The following is a 20,311-nucleotide window of genomic DNA, read 5'->3' as shown; positions in this document are numbered from 1 at the left end:
CATGTGCAATACGTTCACCTATTGGCCAGGAGTCCTCCGACCAATGACAATACACTTTCCGCGTAGCACTCTGTCAGAATGAACAGTAGAGCTGAGTAGCAGCACGGTACAGTGCAGGAAACACCAAAGTCTGCCTTCATAGAGCGAGTCGAGTTCACAGCTTGAAGGACACCGCACGGCAAGCAGTCAACATGCCATCAGCATTCGACGACTCGAAGAAATACCAGGAGCAAGAGGACGTCTTCTTCGACGATGGCAGAGAGATCGAGTTGCTGCACTATGTGTACGGCCGATCAGACATCGATGAGATCAGGGGCTCGCCCACAGCAGTTCTGAAAGCTGTTGACGACTTTGCTCGTACTCAGAAGTATCTGATGAACGTCGGCGAAGACAAAGGTCGAATAGTGTCAGACCTGATAGCCGAGGTCAAGCCGGAGACCATGGTCGAGCTGGGCGGCTACGTGGGCTACTCGTGCATTCTCTTTGGCGATGCTGTACGCAAAGCAGGTGGAAAGCGGTATTTTAGTCTGGAGAGGAACCCCGAGTTCGCTGCTGTGATTATGGGGCTCGTAGAGCTGGCAGGGTTGTCAGATGTGGTCAAGGTCGTCGTCGGATCCTCAGACGCGTCACTGAAGCGATTACATGACAATGGCCAACTGAAGAAGATCGATCTCATGTTCCTCGACCACTACAAGCCAGCATACACGACAGACTTGAAGCTTTGCGAGGAGCTTGGCATAGTCGGACCAGGAACTGTGCTTGCCGCCGACAATGTGGTCAAGCCTGGAAACCCGCCGTATCTGGAATACGTACGCAGCTCGGTCGAGCAGAAGCGGAAGGGCATAAGCGGAAAATTGAGCAATGGCGATGCTAAGTCACGGTTCGCCACTCACGCGACTGGACAGTACGACAGGAGGGAAGGTCGAGTCACTCTCAACGACTGCAAGGGTAACCCAAATCTCGTCTACGAAAGCAAATTGGTGGAGAGCTGGGAGCCGAGTGGCGAGCCTGACGCGGTCGAGATCACAAGATGCGTTGGTGAGGAAGCTGCAAAGCAATAGGTTTGGACAGAAATCTATCAGTCACTAAGACGCAGTATCTCAAGTGGTGACAAGTAAAAGTTCTGCCATCATGTGAGGTCGAGCACTGCTACATGCTTAACACTCGAAGACCTTCGTCGTACTAACATTGATCCGGCTCCATCTCTTCCCAGATCGCACATAGCTCCACAGCCGCAGTGGCCAATATACATGATAGAGCCACCACCACGGCCAAGGATCCCACATCGCGAAAGTCCCATCATACCAGAATAGAATGTGGTTGACGAAGGACAGATATTGCGATAGCGTCTCTCTCAGGGTTGCTTGCAGAGACACTAATGCCAAGGTTGGTCGGAGGACTTTCGTGAACAGATCATGACCGATCCAGTAGTACTTGTACCCACCCAGCTGAGCAGGCGTGACCAGACTCGAAGCTGTATCGCCGTCCAGGAAGGACATGTAGCTATCCACCATTGTCTGTGTACCAGCAAATAACACCACCGCAGTATGCGCACGGGGATTGCATTCGATTGGATACAGCCTCGGCTGTCTCGACGTCAGTTCCTCCTCCTCGACCATGAAATCGAATGACAAGTGTCCGGTAAAGTTGGCGCCGCCTACTTTAGCCATACGCTGAGTGAAAGCAAGCATTGCCATCGACAGAGGTGACGTGGCCGGCAGCATCTCGTAGTGCATGAGCAATTCGGCCGACGGACAAGCGACAAAGGCTTTGACCTGACCTCTGATTACCACAGCATGAGTGCAGAACTCCTCGCCCTTGATGTACTGCTGTAGAATCCAGGGACATTCTTTGGTAATGGTAAGTCGTTGCAGGTGCCTTGAGGTTTCCTCGTCTGTGGCTTTCGGGAGTAACGTCATGTCTGCTCGTGCCGCGTCGACGACACCGATAGTCTTCATGATGTATTTACGATCAGGTGGTGCATTTCGAAGGATTCGCGCCGCAGCTTCAGTGGAAGTGATGGTGTGCGTAGCCGGTATGATCAACCCGCACTTCCCAGCATGTTTGATGAAAGTGTGCTTTTCGTGTAACGTTTGCGTGGTCTCGATGTCGAACTGGACGGCTCTGCAAGCTGTTCTTTTTTCGATGATCTCTTTGGCTTCGCCATCTTCGACTGCTGAAGCAACGCCTGAGCAACTCACCCACAGATCGATCTTCTCCGTCACGATGATCTTCATCAGATCTTGAACGTAGACGGTAGACGAGTCTCGACTGGTGACACTTCGTAGGCGATAGAAGCGGCTGATTGCTTTGGATGCTCGGCCCATCGACAGGGCGCCACTAGGCTCGAAGTCGGCACCTATGACATTATGTCCAGCCAGGTGAAACGCTCTTGCTAAGACCAATCCTTTGCTCATGCCCACTCCCGTAACCAGTACATTGCGCCTTGGCGTTTCAGGTCGAATGGCATTGCGTTTGAAAGCCCAGCCGACTACACTCGCCCATATGGTAATGCCAGTGGTGAGGGGAAGGAAAAGTAGACTGAGCAGGATGAGACTCGCATTCTTAAAAAGATCATTAGACATGACCATATTTGTGGCCATCTCAACGGCGATCAGAAAGCTGAAGCATTTGTAGTCAGACAGGCAAAGACAAGTACCTTCAATTACACGGAAAATGCATAGATCAATATTCAAAATCGCACATGTTTGTGGACCACGGATCAGATGTAGACGTCACGTCACGCTACCCAAGCAGCCTTCGCATACAACACACACAAACTTGTAGGGTACTGGCCAGATATGTCCTGTCGTCTGTGACGAAGACCTAAGGCGAAGCATGCCGTATCACCCGCTCTGTTGATAGCAGGTGCGAAGGCAACACAATCGTGTTTCCTCGCGAAGCAAACGGTCGAGATCGAATGTCAGAGGCGGCTGCCTTGGGCGAACGTAAAGCAATCCGCTGGCGCAGATAGCGCTCCGCGCAATATTGACTGCGCAACTTCTTCGAGGTTCCTGTTGCACACATGGCATGGCATTTCACCGAGGGACCTGACACTAAGTACAGAGATCGGTGCGCTCCCTACGCATGCTTCACAACACGGACGACAGCGACGCCGTGTCTGGGACGACAGCAACGCCTGCAGACACGGTGAAGGTAGGACCACGATTCATGGCTCCGATATGTCTCGACGTGATAGCGGCCACAATCCCGAGCGAGATGTTCTAGCCACAATCGTTCTTGCTCCGATAGCTGTCGGAAAGCTGCCATGTTAGGACTTGCAGTCCTCGGAACTTTACTAGTAAGTCCGTGCCATCTAGGCAACCGGACCGTCAGAACACAAGGCAGCAACAGGCGTCTCGGACGAGGCAACACAACCACGCAGTAGTATCATGCCCTCGGACCCGAACATATATGCACATGATCATACCTTTTCCCCGGCCATACTTCTCTATGAGCTCGGCTTCGAGAACGAATGCAGGCTAGCGCACAAGGCAACTTACTTTGGTCGAGGCAGAACGGCCTTATGATTAAGCAGAACCTCTTAAGTCCGACTGCCTCACTGGCTGCATTGCAATAGTTGCGAAACTATGTCGCTGCCGGTCCACCTCTGTGCTCAAGAGGACGAATTATACTGGTACACATATTATATATACACCGCTGGCGGCTCATAGTCATGGAGTCTGATGCTCACATCAAAGCTTCAGACCGCCCGCATACAACAACGAGACAGATATTGAAGATTTTGAATTTCGGCCAGAATTTCGGCCAGAAGCTCGAATCATGGCAATAGCAAACACGATCGTGCTCATCACCGGTAAGACCATGCTGATGTCATACAGGATCACAGCTAATCATGCGCCTCTCAGGAGCAAACTCCGGCGTTGGCTACGCCGCAAGCAAGGTCATCACCCACGCGTCCAACAACTACCATGTAATCATGGCAGGTCGATCCCGTCAAAGACTAGACAAAGCTCTCTCGGACTTGACAGCAACCTCACCACAAGGCCAACTCTCGACGCTCGAGCTCGATGTCGACAGCGAAGACTCGATCAAGCGCGCCGCCCAGCAAGTCTCCACAGACTTCGGCCGTGTGGACGTATTAATCAACAACGCTGCGACTGGTAACGTCGACGACGACGTCCGCACCCGATTCGAAGTTCAGCTCAAGACTAACGTCCTCGGCCCACGACTGGTGGCTGCGCATTTCAGGCCTTTGCTTTTGAAGTCGAAGAATCCGTACTCGATCTACGTGACTAGCGGAGCCGGGTCGTTGGGAATGGCTGCTCAGATGAGGGACATTCCCACGCCGCCGAATCCGGATGGTTACTGTGTGGCTAAAGCAGCGTTGAACATGGTCATGATGCAAGAGCATGTTGAGAGTGTCAAGCAGAACCTCGGAATCAAGGTGTTTGCTGTCTGCCCCGGCTTCGTGAAGTCGAACCTGAGAGGGCCGGAAGGCGTTGATGGATGGGCGGGAGTGGAAGCGGGTGATCCGGAGGTCAGCGGGCAGACACTGCTTAGGGTCATGACGGGTGAGAGGGATGAGGACGTCGGAAAGGCTGTGCACAAGGGTGGCGTGTATCCTTGGTGAGGTCACAACCCAGAGTCCGTCCCATGGATCAGCCCCGTTCGTAGTCGCTTTTAGCCTCCTCGAAATACTGCGACATCTCTGTGCCGCCTTTGTGGTAACCGCATTTCTCGTAGAAGCCTTCGTTCTGAGGTGCGCAATCCAGAGTGCATCGGTAGCATCCTGTTGCCTTCGCAACAGAGTTGAGCGCATTGATGAGGACTTTGCCTAAGCCCTTGCCTTGGTGGTCTGATGCGATTGAGACATCTTCGATGTGTCCTCCCTTGCCGAAGTTGTGAATACTGTGGATGCTTTAGCAGAGCATAGTCAGACAGAAGCCTCCAAACTCACAATTTACGTTCAACAATGAGTACACCCGTCCCAACGACCTTGCCTCATACTCGATCACAACATTGTAGAACCACTCCGCTCCTTTGGTCGTCATCCAGTCATATTGCTCTTCAAACTCCTGCTGAGTGGGTTTTCCGACCCATGTCAGTGTAGCCAAGCAGTCAAAGTAGCCTTTCCCATAGTCACCCCGTTGCAATGGCCGCACAGCATACGAGTCTGGCGTTGCAGTGTGGGTATCGGCAGAGATCAGTGATGGATCAAACTGGTGTTCTCCGGCCATGACAACGCGGACTGACGCTTTCGCGATGAAATGAGGCAGTGAGTCAGTCACAGCTTACGAGCACAGTCGCCTCAAGGTCGGACGGTCGTACTGGTTTCAGTATGAAAAAGGAAGCATTGGAACTGTCGCTCGAGGTTGAAAACAGCTTGGCTTACATAAGCACCTCAAGCCGGGCAGGGTATCGGCCGACTTCAACTCAACACAACACGGCATAGTCTAATCATGGCCACTTGTTATGTCACGGATGCATCTACATTTGCTCGAGATTGCACGAAAGGCAAGGATTGGTATCATATAATTCATTCTCGGGCACCGCTCAATGTAGCCCGAGCAGCTAAACGCAAGGAGAGCAACATCATGGGTATATACAATTTGGAGGGACTGGAAAGCGGAGTGGTCGTCGAACGAGTCTAGTGCTGTGCGCGACTGCACTCCTGCAGGAAGCGATGTATGCCTTCGATACCGTCGTATCCTGTCGGATCATCCGTGCCATGTTGCCGTGGATGACAATCGTGACGAGGCGTGAAATAGGCAGCCACATCGTCGTTTACACCAAGTTCGCTGGAGTGTAAGCTTGAGTAGCCAGAGAGCGGGCTCAGCCAAGGATTCTCCTGCAGTTCGCTGGCACCTTCTACGACAGAGTAGTCGCTTGTGGCTGATTGGTGAGAGTAGCCTGGCGATAACGCTGCCGGAGCTTGCATCATATGTTGCCAGTCTACTTTGTCACGCGTTGTGCGAAGCCTCTTCTTCGGTCGCAGAACGGCATCGATGCCAGCCTCTGAGCAGTTCTTGGAAGGAGCAAACGGAAACAGTAGCGCCATCTCGGTCCCTGCAGCAATATCGAAGCCTTCATCTTGCCCAACGATTCCGCGACGGATGTTGAGCTCCGTGCACAATGCTTCGACAGTGTCAATGTCACAGCCAGGAAAGCGTACCCGGAGGGTGCTTGAGTCGTGTAAAGCAATGGGCAGATCGCCGAGAGTCGAGAGGTGTTTCAGATCATTGAAGATTGCAGCAAGATCTTTCAATGCTCGAGCAAAGTCGACCCCAAGGCTGGACATAAGCAAAGCGTTGTTCAGACCCGTAGCTTCGGGATACTGCTCGAGTTCACAGGCAGGACTCGAAACACTTGAACGAGGCAGACTGGCCAGAGGTCCAACGGCAGTGATAGTTGGTGAGACCTTGAAGTCGATGAAAGAGCCCTTTGCAGCCGGAGCGTGCATTTCGAGGGCGTGACGGATGTCGTCCTGGACATCGGACACCGCACGATACCTTTTCTCTCCAGTTCTCTCACTGTAGCCATCGAATCTAGCCTTGGAGCCACCCAACCAGAACGCACGCGCTGCCTGCGAGACATTGTTGATGACCTGCGCTGGTGCAGCTGGAGAGTGAGAGAAGTATCTGGCGCCTGATCTTGCTCCACCTCCGAGACCATAGCCACCTGCGTGGCGTGCGAGTGTGCCTCCGGTCAAGTTGGGTCGGAGCTGGGAAGCGAAGGGCGTACGCGAAGTGAGTTGACTCACTGCGCTCGCCGTACGTGAAGAAGGGTAGGAAGCCCGTGTTCTCGGACCTGCAGATTGAGAGGAGAATTGGCGTATGGTATTGTTGATGGTTGCCTTGTTCGAATGCCAGCGGCTCTGGGATTGCTTGATAGCGGCGAGTCGGTTGACGGACGTTCGGACGATACGTGCATAGACCGGCTGCGCCTGTGTCTCGACAGCTCGCGTTGCTTGCGGCAGTCGATCACGGATCAACTTAGCGGCCTTGTCGAAGCCATACCTAATCAATCTGTAAGCATCATCTCAAGTAGGTCGTGGAAGGAGGGCGAGCATACCGGAGCAGCCGCATGGCTTGCGGCACCAGTATGTGGCCTCCGCTAGACGCCATGGTGAACCTAGTGTTTACCCACTAGGCGTGTGATGCTTGGGATGTCAAGATTCGCGCTGGATGAGGTTGAAGTAGGCATTTGCCACATTTAACACAGGGTCCAGCCAGACCTTAGCCAGGGCTGCTGTGGCTGTGCTGGATTTTGAGCCCTAGCCCTAAGCCAGGCTAGCGTTCGTCTCCGTTGTCTCCGTTGACTTCGCTGGGTCCGGGGAACATTTCCGCGACACGCGAGCCTGTTCGTCCAGGGTGCGTCATACCGGGCAGTGGGGCGATCTGGAAGAACTTCAAGTTTCATTCCAACACGTGCAACGATCGGAATTCCAGATTTTAGGGACTTTTGTTCCTAGCTTCGATTGCATTACTTCCTACATGTGCGCTTGCTCACAGACGGCTGCCTCAAAGAGGCTTCGCAGATATGCTGGAGGACACTTCCTCAGCTAGCGATTCCGATGAGGATGGTCGTCGGCGACGCGAATTGTCCCAATACTTTCTCCCTGATCAGCTGCACCCTCACGAAGGTCCCCCAATCAACTTTGAGAACGGCTTCTCTCAAGATGTCTTCTCGCTCTTCAGCCATACTGCCAGTTGGTCGGCCTCGCGAGTGGGGCGTCGAAGGTCATGCTGAATTTCATGGACCATGAGACCATGTATTTCATCGCCGACTACGATGGTGTTGAGGGCAATGTTGATCCTATCGTCACGGCTTGTTCAGCAGCGGTTCCACTGCATGGCCGTGTCTGTGAGCTCACAATCCGTATGAAGCCAGACAACAGCGACAACAGTGTCGTGCCCATGTTTACCGTACCAGACTTGACACGGTCTGTGTTCAAAGATCTAGGTGTGGTTAAGGGTCCACCTTACTTCAAATTTTATGCAGGAACTCCCATTACAACCAGTGCCGGCATCAACATTGGAAGCCTGGCTATTCTCGATGTCAAACCTCGCGACGGCTTGACGCCTGCTCTGGAGCGTCTCCTTGGCCGCACGGCCCAACAGGTCATGGATACCTTGGAGACCAGACGACTGGCGGCGGACGGAAGGAGAGCTGCACTTTTTCTGAAGAGCTCTGAAGCACTCACTTCTGGCAAATCCAGTGTTTTCACGAAAACGGAGCCTCCCACATCATATGGCATTTCAGCCACTGCTCAACGGCCTGGTCAAGCAAAGGAGAGGTCGAGCTCTGTTGTGAGCATACCTGGAGTTGCTGCTGAGGAGGCCGAGGACGAGCTGTCCCGATCAGAGGACGATCCAGAACGAATGAAAGCCGATCTTTCAGGACCGGCGACGTTTGAAAGAGCCGCAGGTCTACTACGGGAATCCTTCGACCAACTGGACATGTGTGTTGAGGTTGTCTTCGCCTTCCTTGATGTCTCGCGCCACAGAATAGGCTCACACGATCAGCCAGTCTCCTTTATTGCTTCGCCTCAGGAGAGACCCGACAATGTCAAGCTTCCAGACACTCTGATAAAGTCACTTGTCAGAAGATATCCCAAGGGCTGCTTGTTTGATCTCGAAGAGTCGCTCTGCTATTCTCCTATCGATCCGAATAAGACCGGATGGCTGTCGGTCAAGCGGCCTTCCAGACCTACTGCCTCGCAACTGGATCGGATTGACGCCCTTCGTGAGGCTTTCCCCGGCGCCTCCCAGGTACTCTTCACTTCATTGTGGGACCCTGATCGTGGATCATTCGCTGCTGCCGCTTTCATTGCGAATATGTCGAACAAATACGCGCTATCAGTCACTACCGATCTCTCATTTCTCAATTCATTCTGCTGTAGTCTTATGGTTGAATGTAGCCGCATCGACGCCGCAAAGTCCAGCCAGCAGAAGTCCGATTTTTCCAGCACCATTTCTCACGAGCTAAGGTCTCCCTTGCATGGCATACTCGCAAGTGTGGAGTTTCTGTCGGATACACAGCTTGATTCCCATCAAGAATCTCTTGTGAGTACGGTACAGAGTTGTGGGAAGGTCCTTTTGGACACAATCAACCACGTCCTTGACTACTCAAAGATCAATACCTATCGAAAAGCATGGCAAGCTGAGAACACACGGACTTTTGCGTTGAAAGGCCGGAAGGCACCACCTATTGCGCCACCACCACTGCTCCAGATGACCGAGGTGACAGAGGTTGCGAACATCGTAGAGGAAGTCGTTGAGACACTTGTCACAAGTCAAGAGTTCTCCGACAAGCATGGAACCAGTCTGCGGAGCAACGGCCATGCTAAAAACAGGCTACAGGTCTTCCTGGACATCGATCCTGGGGACTATATTTTTTCCACACAACCTGGGGCGATACGTCGCATCGTCATGAACCTTACAGGCAATGCATTGAAGTACACTTCGAGTGGTAGTGTCACCATTGCTTTGCACCAAGAGGCCTCTACTGAGGTTCTGCTGACCGTCAGCGACACCGGGTGTGGCATCAGCGAGAAGTTTATCGAGACCCGTTTGTTCAATGCTTTCTGTCAGGAGAATGTGCTGGCACCTGGCACAGGTCTAGGACTATCAATTGTTCACAATATCGTTACCATGCTTGGAGGCTCTATCAAAGTGTCCTCGGAGTTGGGAGTCGGGACTACATTCAACGTGAGGCTTCCCCTGCAGCGGCCTCTGCCAGGCCAGCAATCGACCACAACTACTCCGCACTCTGGATCAAGCACCTCATCCACTCGATCAGATCCTCAAGTGGCTGCAGAGCTCGTTCGCAAGTCGTCTAAACGCCGTGTAGTACTTGCAATTTCGAACGAGAAGCTCAGGCTTAACGTTGAGAAGATCCTGACTGGGTGGTTCAAGCTCGAAATTGTCGGAAAAGATGCCGATGTCTGCATCACGGATGATCCATCTATGCGCGAGTCGCCCGCCAAGAGCGTTATTTTGTTGGGCACTCTCGCACAGCAGAGGGCTCACGTGTCACAGTCGCGTGTGGAGTATGTGTCTACCCCTGTTGGGCCTTACCGACTTGCTCGAGTGCTCTACGCTACCCTTGTGAAAGCTGGCTCGCGACCAGTCTCTATGCGTGGTGGCAGTGACCTCGGTGGTTTTGCTGGACACGCTCGTCAGCAAAGTTTCAACGCCAGTCTACATGAAATTGACGTTGGAGGTGACTTGCGCCATATGATTGGAGCTGCAGAGACAATGTCCATTGCACAGAACAGTCCTCAGGCACTGAAGGTTCTCTACACACCAAGAGACGTTGCGCCCGATTCGGTCGTGGAAAAGGGCGAAGGATTTCCATTTCCAGGACAAGATGAAACTCCTGTCAAAGCGGCTCCGACACAACAAAACGGCTTTCAGGACCCTTCGGCGAAGCTCGTGTTCTGGTCGTTGACGACAACAAGATCAACCTGAATCTGCTGAAGAACTTCCTTTCCCGAAAGCGCAAATATGCTGGCGTTGGCAGCGCAGAGGACGGACAGCAAGCGGTTGATCTATTCATTTCCAACGCAGAGCAGACGAAGCCCTATGATATCGTGTTTATGGACATTTCCATGCCTATCATGAATGGCTTTGAGGCAACCAGAGAGATCCGTGCGTGGGAGAAGAAACAAAAAACCACTGCTGGAAGCGGAACACTGATCATCGCCCTTACCGGTTTAGCAGGCAGTCGCGACCAGGCTGAAGCGTTCGATGCAGGCATTGACGTTTATCTGACTAAGCCGGTGTCGTTCAAGTCAGTGGCAGAACTGCTTGACAATTGGGAGACGAACCAGGAGATTGCAAGGACAGCTGCGCATGGATCAACGCCCACAACACCGAAGCACCCGACACATCCCAGCCATGGGCAGAACGCATCGGAAGCCATGGCAGGCTGAGGACAACGACTTCTCGAACTGGCCTACCGACTGACGGAGCTTGTGATAGCAGGCAAGTGGTCTGTAGCTCGGGTCCATACACTCGATATGCCTGCGCATGCTGGATTTTGGAATATACTTGCGATTAGGAAGCCGCGAGGCTAGCCGACTAAGCTATCTCAGGAACGCACGAGCAGCTAGATTTACAGCCAACGTATATCTTGACTACCTCTGGACCATACATTTACGCCAATCCTCCACGGCCATCGCTTTCGATGCTACCAACGTCCTTGAACAGAGTCCTGGGCGAGCGATGGTGGTGGGGCCCTACTGACCACCGAAGTTCCCTGCAGCTTGGACGTGTGGGGTTTGTGGATCTTGGGGTTACCCCAAATGCTCTGCAGAGCCCGCCCTCGGCTGTACGCCGCTTCGAGCGTGAATGATCCGCGAACTCCAAAACGCGATGGGGCAGCGCGTATGTTCCGCGGCAAGGGTGCTTGAACATCATGCATGGTCGTTGCAGTTCAGCTGGGTCTTCAATAGCGTTCACACTGGCAAGAGGCTGTCACTGATATAGTTGCTGCCAGTCTACACCTGAGCCTGGTATTTTCACTTGCGGAAACGTACTGATCACTATGTCGACGACGACAACGACAACCACCAGAACCGAGCCACCCAGCACCAATTCTCCATCCAAGCCAATCCCCTCAACGTCAAGAGCCTGGCTGCTCAAAGCGTTCAACCAACCCTACGAGCTCTGTGATATCCCGACCCCAACGCTCGACGATCCCCATGACATCCTCATCCGCGTGACCGCTGCCTCATACTGCCACACGGACGCTCTGGTCGCCCAAGGCATCGTCCCACCACTACCGCCCCTACCACACGTCGGCTGCCACGAGTACGCCGGCGTGGTTGTTGCTCTGCCGGAAGGTCAATCAGTGGCAACTCATGGCTTCAAAGTAGGCGATCACGTTGCAGTTTCTGGACGCGGAAATCACGTTTGTGGCGACTGTCTGGAATGCGACGACGACTCTGCCGTGCTACCGGATGCCAAGGGCTACAGCGTGTACTGTCCAAGCTCGGGAGCCGGACTGGGTGTTGATCGACCAGGCGGTTTTCGGGAATATGCTGTCGTTGATGGTCGGCAGGTCGGGCGTGTACCAGCGGGCTTGAAGGGCGTGGAGGTGGCGCCGCTGATGTGTGCTGGACTGACGATCTACACTGCTATCAGAAAGTTGAACTTGACGCAAGGGCAACGAGTTGCGATACTAGGTTGTGGCGGTGGTCTCGGTCATCTCGGTCTACAGTTTGCCGCGAAGATGGGCCTTAGAGTCTTGGGCATTGACATCACCGGCCGAGCACTAGAGCTGGCAAGGTCACTCGACCTACCGAACAACGTCCAAATCGTGGATGGAAAGGACGAGAAGAACGGGGCAGAGCAACTTCGCAAAGCGATGGGTCAAGAAGACGGCAGAAAATACTTCGATCAAATGGGTGTGGACGCAGCCATAATCTTACCGGAGTCACAGAAGGCTTTCGACCTTGGATGTGCGTTGACGAGAAATGGTGGCAAGATCATGGTGTTGAGCTTCCCACCTGAAGGCTTCCATTTTTCGGCTTTCGATGTGGTTATTAGGAGGTTGAGTGTTGAAGGTAGTCTGATTGGAAGCAATCGGGCGATGGAGGAGATGTTCGAATTTTGCGTGCAGCACGGCGTAAGGGCGAAACTAACAACGTACGCATTTGAGGATTTGAATCAGTTGGTGGAGGACTATCATAAGGGGAAACCTGGAAAGCTGGTGATTGATGTTGGGAAAGGCCGATGATATGGCGCCGGCTGACTGCAGGAAATTGTGTTGCCTCGTTGTCCCACCCCCTGCTTTGGTATCTAAGTAGGTAGCTGTGAGTCTCTTGCGAGAATAAGCGACTCGATTTGGACATACGAAGTAGATCGTCAGCCAATTTCATTCGCACTATGGATATATAAACGGCAGGTGATGAAACCCTAAGTTAATGATTTGTTTTCGTACCTTGGGCGCCTGATCTTCATAAAAGGAGGCTGTTTACACTTACAGAAACCACCGTCGCGCCATCATCAACGTATATTCCCTCTCCGACTCTGACGTCCACGAACATAACCTCAAGTACCAGAATGGCCGACACCAACACCATCCTCGCCACCTGGCCCTACGCTTGGGCCTACTTCTACCCCACAATCCTCCTTGTCAACGCCATCCTCACCTTCACACCGGCCGCCCACGCAATATGTGAGCAAGGCGGCTTCCCGCAGCCCCGTAATGAACCACTCAACACATACGTCTACCTGTTCGCAGGCTGTCAATTGATGCTCGGTTTGGCCGTCGCCATACTGGAGTACGCAGGGGAGTGGAGGGCAGTCAGTGTGATCCTGGCGTCTGCGACACCGATGGGTGTGATCGGGACGAGTCTGTCGGGAATGAACGGGTTCGACCAAGCGTTTTGGACGCATGTGGTTATGTTCACTATTGGGACGAGTGCTAGTGTGAGCTTGGTGCGGGAGTACTGGTGACAGATACCATATCCGATGCGTGTCGCAGCATCGGAATGTACAGACTCTTGATGTAATTGAGGATGCTTTGTGTGTCTGGGAAACCTGCAAAGTCAACCACAAACAGCAGGCTTTCTGTCGTGGCACTTTGCCCATGCTGACGGAACGAATTCGACGTCGACAGGAGATGGAGCAGTGGAGGAAACGCATTGGTATCAAATCGTCCAACGACCAAAGCTGCGGTGGGAGCATGCCAAGCTACGGCAAGCCTCCCTCCAAGATATCGTGATCGTCACTTTCGAGATCGATGCTTGTCAGAAGCGGGATTGCGGCAATGAAGGTGTTGTGCAATGAGCAATGCACCAGCCATTGCGGGCGACAGCGGTCAATGCAGGTACATTTAATGATCGTACTTGATACAACTCTCACGTATAACGAGCAAGGATCGCTCACTTTCCACTCTCCAAAAGCCGAACGTGCCGAGGTGCTTCCTGCTTCAAGCAAGACCCAGCTTGCTTCCGCGTAAATTTCAAGCCCAATTACTCTTGGCTACCCTTGCTCTCCCGAACAGCCTCAAGCCGCGACTGCAGCGACGCCGTGCATTGAAACGCCGGGAATTTGCGAACGGGGACTTTCTGGTTGTACATCTCCTCGATCTCCTCCAAAGTGCGCTTGTTCGTCTCCGGAACAACAAAGTATGTGTAGACCACAATGAGCAAGTTCGTGACAAACCAGATGTAAGCATACTTGGGACCCCAGTTGAGCGCAGTGGGATTGATGAAGTAGGGAATGGTGAACGTAATGCTCCACCCCATAAGGTAAGTTACAGAGCTGGCGAATCCTAGCGTATGCCCACGAAGACGTTGGGACGGAACTTCAGTGGCGACCTGCCAGGAAAACGGCGACGTCGTTCCAGAGGCGACGAACAGGTATATAGCGGTCATAGATAAAATGACGCGCCCAGCGAAGGGATCGATGCCGCGGACAGTGTAGACTAGACCGATACCGAGCATACAGAAGGCTTGAAGGGTAGCTCCAATCATGAGGATCCAGCGTTTGCCCACTTTGCCGGTGAAGAATGGGGTAAGCATGGCGCCGATAAGGCCGACGCAGAGGAGGATTACTCCGCTGCGGAACGGATGTTGATCGCCGGACAGCATGAAGAACTATTACGCCGATCAGTGTATGTCAATTACAGCACAAGAAGTGAACATACATAGATACCATACTGGGTGACGAAGGGTACGCCGTTGGCGGCACTGAAGAGACCAAGACCGAGCGATGTCAGGGTCCGGACAAGATTGGCGCTTCGAAACATCTCCATGTACCCGACCTTTTCAGTCATCTCTTTGTCGACCTCGATCGAGTGGGTGATCTCAGCCATTTCCTCCTTGACTTGCATGTCGGAGTAAGAAGAGTCTCGGAGCCAGCGCAGAGCTCGATGCGCCTTCTCGGGATTTCCGTGGGATGCAATGTGTCTTGGAGTTTCCGGGAGGAAGAATAGTGCGACTCCCAGAAGTGCTGCGGGGATGTATAGGACTCCCAAAGGAATGCGGTACGACGACCTATCGAACAGCTTGGCAGTCTCGTTGTTGACGACGGTTCCAAGAAGCGCACCGAAGGAGATCCAGAACTGGTAGAATGTGTAGCTAAGCGAGCGCAGATTGGATGGAATGGTCTCTTGCATGTACAGTTGGGCACAAGTCAAGAACAATCCATTTGCGAAGCCTAGAATGAGGCGACCAGCATAGAGAGCGCCGACGGAAATGGCGGCGATCTGCACGGTGACGGAGATGAACATGAGCGCAACAGCAACCCACAGACCACCTTTGCGGCCAGTCTTGTCGGTAATGATACCAGTGAGAAATGTCGAGAAGAACATGCCAGCGCTGACAAGCGACGAGATGAGCTGCTGCACCGTAGTTGATATGCCCCAGCCACCTGGAAGTTTGGAGTCCTGATATCCGAAGTCACGCAGAAAACCAGGCATCGCTTGAAACCCGTTCACCATGCCCTGATCAAGACCAAACTCAAAGAGAGCCATGCTGATGATTAAACATACGAAAATGCCCTTTTTGTTCTCGAGGTAGCTATCCCGCGTGATCTTCAAGTTGGTGTTGGTGTTGGTGACTTCGGGGCTGCCTTCTTCACTCGCCATATCAAAGTGCTCGATGCGAGTTTCCGAGGCCTTGTCCATCATGGTCGCCATAGATCTGATAGTCGCTGTAACACGATGAGAATGTTAGTGTGGGTAAGCAAGGTCGGATTGGCCTGGCGCTATGAGAGCTTTCGAATATCAAGGTCGAGAACTGAGGTCCCTCATGTACTTTCAGAAAACCCCATTTTGTTTGGCGGGTCTGGAACCGAGATCACCTGCACCCTCTAAGAAGCTCGCGACCCCAGAATTGTAAAGCTGGTATGGGGACAGAAGGGTCGACAAGCCAACAGGATGTGGGGTACTGTGGGGAGCTTTCTTGGGGAAGGGCTGTCCCAGCGTGGCATGATTGCCTCGGTCATTCAACAAAGACCGCATACCACTAGAATATGCCTCAAAGGTAGCAAGGAGTCAGTGAGAGCCCTTCCTCGACCGTGCCGCAGGATCGACCGTGCCATCTCCGACTCCTTCTTGTGCCACATTGATGAACGATACTTTGCCGAAGCTACCGACAAGTGTCGAGTGCATGATGTGAGTATACGGCCTGAAGCCAACAGCAAGACGTCTCGCACCCTGCGTCAATGTTCTAGACTTCTGATTTCAGTCGGGTGGCGAAGTTGCGAAGACGTGTCTCCATTGTTGTTGCACATTTCCATACCCGTCCATCAAGCACGGACACGTAAAAGTCAATGGGACTGAGAGCTGGATTGCCAGATTCATCATAGTAAATTCCCTGCTCATCGAGCTCGCTCAAAATTTCTTCAAACATGCGCTGAATGGCAGCTGCTCCGGCAGCGTCTTGTGTCGAGGCCAGTAGGGCTTCTCCAGACCGCGGAACGATGTTGCCCTCGATATGGAGCCACCAGGCCAGAATCAAAGCTGGCTCAGAAGTCAGTAGATTCAAGAGCCGTCTGCGTGTGTACTCACCACTTTCGTAGGCTGTGAGTAAAGCTTGAGAGCCAGGGATAGCCCACCAGTCTTGTTGAGGTACGTGATGCCAAGCTTAGCTCTGACTAGCCAGCTGTTCGTGGCAAATTTTATTACCTTGTGACAACTTGCTTTGTCGCTGCACACCGGCAGGGGTATATCAGCATTAGGGTTGTCTGCGATCTTTTTCAGCGTGTGCAGCTCATCGTTGAGGTACAGGTGATAGTTGGCTGAGCCGAGCAAACTCAGACAGTCGTTTAACAGAGGGTCATCTAGTCTCGCCATATTCCGTTCTGTGCGCGGATGGCTACGCCAGAGCGCTTCCCAGACGAATATCGCCTTCTCCATTTTCGAGATATGCTCAATTCGGAATTGGTCTATCGTGTCCACAGTCAGTCGTTGACGAGTACAGATCGTTGCCAGGATTGCTCCAATCAGTGCAAGGAGAGTGAAGGCACTAATACGGCCACAGTCTGCTGGTGGAGTCTGGCCGCACATTACATGCTGAGCTATGGTCCAGAGATCTGTATCGGGCGTGATCTGTGTCTGCATCGCTATTTTCCACTCCAGCTCGGAGACAGCGTGCCATGCAGATTCATCAGAAGGGGCGGGCATGGAACACGGCATCGGTGGCAGAATCGCGGTCGAGTAATGGTCCAGCGCCAGAAGCATGCTCGAAATGATAAACATCCATGAAATGATGCGGCTGCACGACTCAAGAAATATCCATGCTGCCCAACTTTCCACGGGATTGCCCCGCGCAGTGTGGAGCTCAGGCAGGCTGCGATATATCGCAGTTTGTACACAGCCCAGATGCTGTTGCGCTCGATAGAACAGCTCAGTCTCGCCGGTACAGGCCCCGTATTGTGCAGCGAGTATTGCAGCCTGTGCATACCAAAGCTGGAAGGCGGGATTTGGAGCCCGTAGCATTGCTTTATCGTGCTGCGCGAGTAGAATACAACACGATTCGTAAGCTGACTCTGCAAACTTATTCTCGGACAAGTGTGCTGCGCCAATTGCGATCATGATGAGGACCAAGGAAGGATGAGCATCCGAGATTTTGAACGATGCGAAATGAACAATTGGTGTGTGGAGGTCGTAATGCTGGAAATATGCGATCAGACACCTTAGTGTACGAGATAGAGTCGGTCGCCGGAAGTCCTGGAGGTCACCAGCCGGGTCAGCTCGGTCTAGATTTGCGTGAAACCCCTGGAGATCGGCAGCCGTGATTTGAAGGGCGTCATGGACGCTTCTGTCTGCTCGCGCAGGCGACCCGGCGTCACTGACCGCTGCTTGTAAAGCATCGAGCCCAGTTGGAGGTAAAGCGGGCAAGACCTGTGCTCTGTGCGTTGGCGTCGATGGTTCTGTCAGTCCAGAGTGGTTGTAAGCAAAATTCTGCAGCAAGAGTGTGTCCTCGAGAAACATCGCCTCGAAGGAGAAGTCGACCGGCTGTTGCAAAACTTCTGGCTGAAAGGGAAGTTGCTGTAGCTGAACATCATGATTTGACACTGGTGTCACGGACAGTCCGTCGATGACATTGTCCGCTGTAGTACCCGCTACACTCTGGCGTCCAGATCCGAGATTGATACCCTTCTGCAGTGCCTCAGAGCATTTTCTCATGTGCCGATTGAGGACGTCGGCACGCCCATAACTTGCACCGCAGCCACCGCAGCTGAATGGCTTCTTTTTATCATGAGCCAGCACATGGCGATTGAGATGTTCAGATCGCGCAAATGCACGCCCACATCGCTCGCATGTGTATTTTGCTCGAGTGCGCGGCAGCTCAGACGTGCTCTGGGTCATGTCCCAGCAGGTTCCAGAACATGTATGCAAGGTTACGAGAGCATGCTGATGTGCAGGAGTAGTCTCTGAGCTTGCATCGCATCGGGGAACACTTCTATAGCGATAGTCACAACATGTAGGTATATGCCTGGAACGGAGGACCGCGCGAAGGATTGCAGAGCCTTAGAATACAGCAGAGCGCCAAGAGTTAGCTCCCATGGTTGCTGGTGCTGCCAAGATCGTACGGCCTGCCAGGGTTTTGCAGGACCAACTTTGAAATGAAGGTTCTCGAGTGTGGTTTGCGGCCGTTCAACCTAGTATCTACAGTACGACTCGTAGGTGAGAAGAAATAATTGTGATCCTCTGTCAGCAGCAACCTCCGAGCGCCCTCTGCCACTCGAAGACTCTGGACCATTGTGGATACATGAGCCTGTCCACATCGCGCGATGTCTAGATCAGCTGCATTGACACCCACCAGTTTCCACAATATTGCAAGCTCGGCTCGGACGCTGTGTCGACTTGTACATCACTGAGGCTGTCTCTGCTTGCCTTCGCAGCTACTATGAGCGGCTCTACCTAGTACTTCAATGTCGGGATCAAGCCATCACTTCCGGCATTCAGCCTCACACGGAATAAGTCCTGCTCCAGAATCTCCTGCTTCTGTTGCAGATACGTTTCCACCTTCAGTCCAGAATCGATGAACCGGCCGGAGAGGAAGTCTAATCGACCGCTGCAGAGGACTGTCATCATGCCCGCCCCCATTTCGGGTTTGTCCCATTCCGTGATGTGCCCAAAATGCTCCATCGCGATGGCAACGGATTTCTCCTCCCCTTCAGCGCCTCTAATGATATAAGAGCCAGGCTCGAACCTGCCTTCTGACGCATCCTTGAAGTCAGTGTACATTCTCTCGCGACGGCGCCAGGCGACACGCAGAATGCCTTGATGTTATATTCCTTGAAATTCTCAGCATGGATTATTTCTGCCAGGCGAAGTATCCCGAGCTTCGCTGTGGTGTAGGAAGAATATCCAGCGTTACCATGCGCACCCATACTGCCGACTAAAATGATCGTTCCGGATTTCTGCTTCTGCATCACAGGGAGCACGTATCGACTGAAATTGTAGGAGCCGCGGATGCCGATCTCGACACTTTCCCACCACAATTCAGGGCTTCCTTCGGACAAAGGGAGCCATTGAGGAGGCCTCGCGGCATTGAATATGAGCACGTCGATGCCACCGAAGTCACTAACGACCTCATGTACGAAGTCCTTCACTGCGACAGCATCGCGAACATCCAGGGCGCGTGTCTTAGTACCAATTCTTCCGTCAGTGCCTTTACACAGCTTCGCGACTTCTTCGACTTCATTCTGTTCGAGCGCGCATAAGCTGATGGACTTTGGCGAGCAGTGACTCAGGAACAAAGCCAGGGTCCTTGCGATGCCTCTACCGCCTCCAGCATGAGAACATTCTTGTCGCTGAGCGTCTTGACTAGGTCCTTGTTGGTTCGTGGATCTGTCGAGGCATAGCAGTCGTGCAGTCTTCCACTCACGCCGTTCGTCGCCATGACTGGATGCTGTCGTTGGCAAGCTGGGGACCTGGGATTTCGTGAAAAATAGGACCGATGGTTTGTCTGCATGCGTTGTGAGCATCATCAATCCCACGCCGACAGATGCTGTTTCTTCGATTGTGGCGGTGGGCTTCGTTCCGGCATCTGTTACCAAGCATCTGATGAATTATACTCGTACACACCGCCAGCGTGGAACGAGTGCGGTCTACCCCAGTCTACCCCACAATGGCCAAAGTTGGTCCAGCTCTCGTGGGCGTTTGAGTTTTTTGGTGGTTGGGGTAGGTGCATGCGGTCAAGTCGTCGATCTACTCAGGAAAGCATGCAACTCCCCGCACACACGCCTCCCACATTCAACATGGGGTATCCTATTGGCACTGCGAGACTCGCTAACAGCCTTTCCTCGACTAGCAACATGACAGCCACTCACGAGGCAAGGGACAGGTGCTCCGGGACTATTAACGAAGCAATCTACCA

General features: G+C 53.0%; 11 protein-coding genes across 11 annotated transcripts; 5 read left to right on the top strand and 6 right to left on the bottom strand.

Moving 5' to 3' along the window:
• Nucleotides 1-191: 191 nt before the first annotated feature.
• AB675_5507 (putative catechol O-methyltransferase 2) lies at nucleotides 192-1,061 on the top strand (the record flags this gene model as incomplete). Its single annotated transcript, XM_018145722.1, has 1 exon — nucleotides 192-1,061. One exon carries the CDS (start codon nucleotides 192-194, stop codon nucleotides 1,059-1,061), a length of 870 nt encoding a protein of 289 aa, XP_018001786.1.
• A 96-nt stretch (nucleotides 1,062-1,157) lies between these two features.
• On the bottom strand, nucleotides 1,158-2,591 carry AB675_5506 (uncharacterized protein; the record flags this gene model as incomplete). Its single annotated transcript, XM_018145721.1, has 1 exon — nucleotides 1,158-2,591. One exon carries the CDS (start codon nucleotides 2,589-2,591, stop codon nucleotides 1,158-1,160), a length of 1,434 nt encoding a protein of 477 aa, XP_018002044.1.
• A 1,192-nt stretch (nucleotides 2,592-3,783) lies between these two features.
• AB675_5505 (putative oxido) lies at nucleotides 3,784-4,594 on the top strand (the record flags this gene model as incomplete). Its single annotated transcript, XM_018145720.1, has 2 exons — nucleotides 3,784-3,817; nucleotides 3,843-4,594. The coding sequence occupies 2 exons, from the start codon at nucleotides 3,784-3,786 to the stop codon at nucleotides 4,592-4,594; spliced, it is 786 nt and encodes a 261-aa protein (XP_018001897.1).
• Nucleotides 4,595-4,622: 28 nt separating this feature from the next.
• AB675_5504 (Glucosamine 6-phosphate N-acetyltransferase) lies at nucleotides 4,623-5,201 on the bottom strand (the record flags this gene model as incomplete). Its single annotated transcript, XM_018145719.1, has 2 exons — nucleotides 4,623-4,872; nucleotides 4,960-5,201. The coding sequence occupies 2 exons, from the start codon at nucleotides 5,199-5,201 to the stop codon at nucleotides 4,623-4,625; spliced, it is 492 nt and encodes a 163-aa protein (XP_018002150.1).
• A 410-nt stretch (nucleotides 5,202-5,611) lies between these two features.
• AB675_5503 (uncharacterized protein) lies at nucleotides 5,612-7,088 on the bottom strand (the record flags this gene model as incomplete). The annotated part of the gene is made up of 2 exons (XM_018145718.1): nucleotides 5,612-6,980; nucleotides 7,036-7,088. The coding sequence occupies 2 exons, from the start codon at nucleotides 7,086-7,088 to the stop codon at nucleotides 5,612-5,614; spliced, it is 1,422 nt and encodes a 473-aa protein (XP_018002008.1).
• A 618-nt stretch (nucleotides 7,089-7,706) lies between these two features.
• Nucleotides 7,707-10,900, top strand: AB675_5502 (Sensor histidine kinase RcsC; the record flags this gene model as incomplete). The annotated part of the gene is made up of 2 exons (XM_018145717.1): nucleotides 7,707-10,400; nucleotides 10,427-10,900. The coding sequence occupies 2 exons, from the start codon at nucleotides 7,707-7,709 to the stop codon at nucleotides 10,898-10,900; spliced, it is 3,168 nt and encodes a 1,055-aa protein (XP_018001839.1).
• A 614-nt stretch (nucleotides 10,901-11,514) lies between these two features.
• Nucleotides 11,515-12,708, top strand: AB675_5501 (Alcohol dehydrogenase; the record flags this gene model as incomplete). The annotated part of the gene is made up of 1 exon (XM_018145716.1): nucleotides 11,515-12,708. One exon carries the CDS (start codon nucleotides 11,515-11,517, stop codon nucleotides 12,706-12,708), a length of 1,194 nt encoding a protein of 397 aa, XP_018002107.1.
• A 326-nt stretch (nucleotides 12,709-13,034) lies between these two features.
• Nucleotides 13,035-13,430, top strand: AB675_5500 (uncharacterized protein; the record flags this gene model as incomplete). Its single annotated transcript, XM_018145715.1, has 1 exon — nucleotides 13,035-13,430. One exon carries the CDS (start codon nucleotides 13,035-13,037, stop codon nucleotides 13,428-13,430), a length of 396 nt encoding a protein of 131 aa, XP_018001943.1.
• A 518-nt stretch (nucleotides 13,431-13,948) lies between these two features.
• AB675_5499 (putative glucose transporter rco-3) lies at nucleotides 13,949-15,606 on the bottom strand (the record flags this gene model as incomplete). The annotated part of the gene is made up of 2 exons (XM_018145712.1): nucleotides 13,949-14,575; nucleotides 14,626-15,606. The coding sequence occupies 2 exons, from the start codon at nucleotides 15,604-15,606 to the stop codon at nucleotides 13,949-13,951; spliced, it is 1,608 nt and encodes a 535-aa protein (XP_018001840.1).
• Nucleotides 15,607-16,150: 544 nt separating this feature from the next.
• On the bottom strand, nucleotides 16,151-18,111 carry AB675_5498 (uncharacterized protein; the record flags this gene model as incomplete). The annotated part of the gene is made up of 2 exons (XM_018145711.1): nucleotides 16,151-16,447; nucleotides 16,492-18,111. The coding sequence occupies 2 exons, from the start codon at nucleotides 18,109-18,111 to the stop codon at nucleotides 16,151-16,153; spliced, it is 1,917 nt and encodes a 638-aa protein (XP_018001910.1).
• A 738-nt stretch (nucleotides 18,112-18,849) lies between these two features.
• On the bottom strand, nucleotides 18,850-19,834 carry AB675_5497 (Dehydrogenase/ SDR family member 4; the record flags this gene model as incomplete). The annotated part of the gene is made up of 3 exons (XM_018145710.1): nucleotides 18,850-19,158; nucleotides 19,203-19,637; nucleotides 19,718-19,834. The coding sequence occupies 3 exons, from the start codon at nucleotides 19,832-19,834 to the stop codon at nucleotides 18,850-18,852; spliced, it is 861 nt and encodes a 286-aa protein (XP_018002084.1).
• Nucleotides 19,835-20,311: the final 477 nt, after the last annotated feature.

The sequence above is a fragment of the Cyphellophora attinorum genome, assembly GCF_001299255.1.
Source record: "Cyphellophora attinorum strain CBS 131958 chromosome Unknown Contig8, whole genome shotgun sequence".
Taxonomy (NCBI): Eukaryota; Fungi; Ascomycota; class Eurotiomycetes; order Chaetothyriales; family Cyphellophoraceae; genus Cyphellophora; species Cyphellophora attinorum.
The sequence above is the reverse complement of the archived record's forward strand: the minus strand, read 5'-3'. Positions and strand labels throughout refer to the sequence as shown.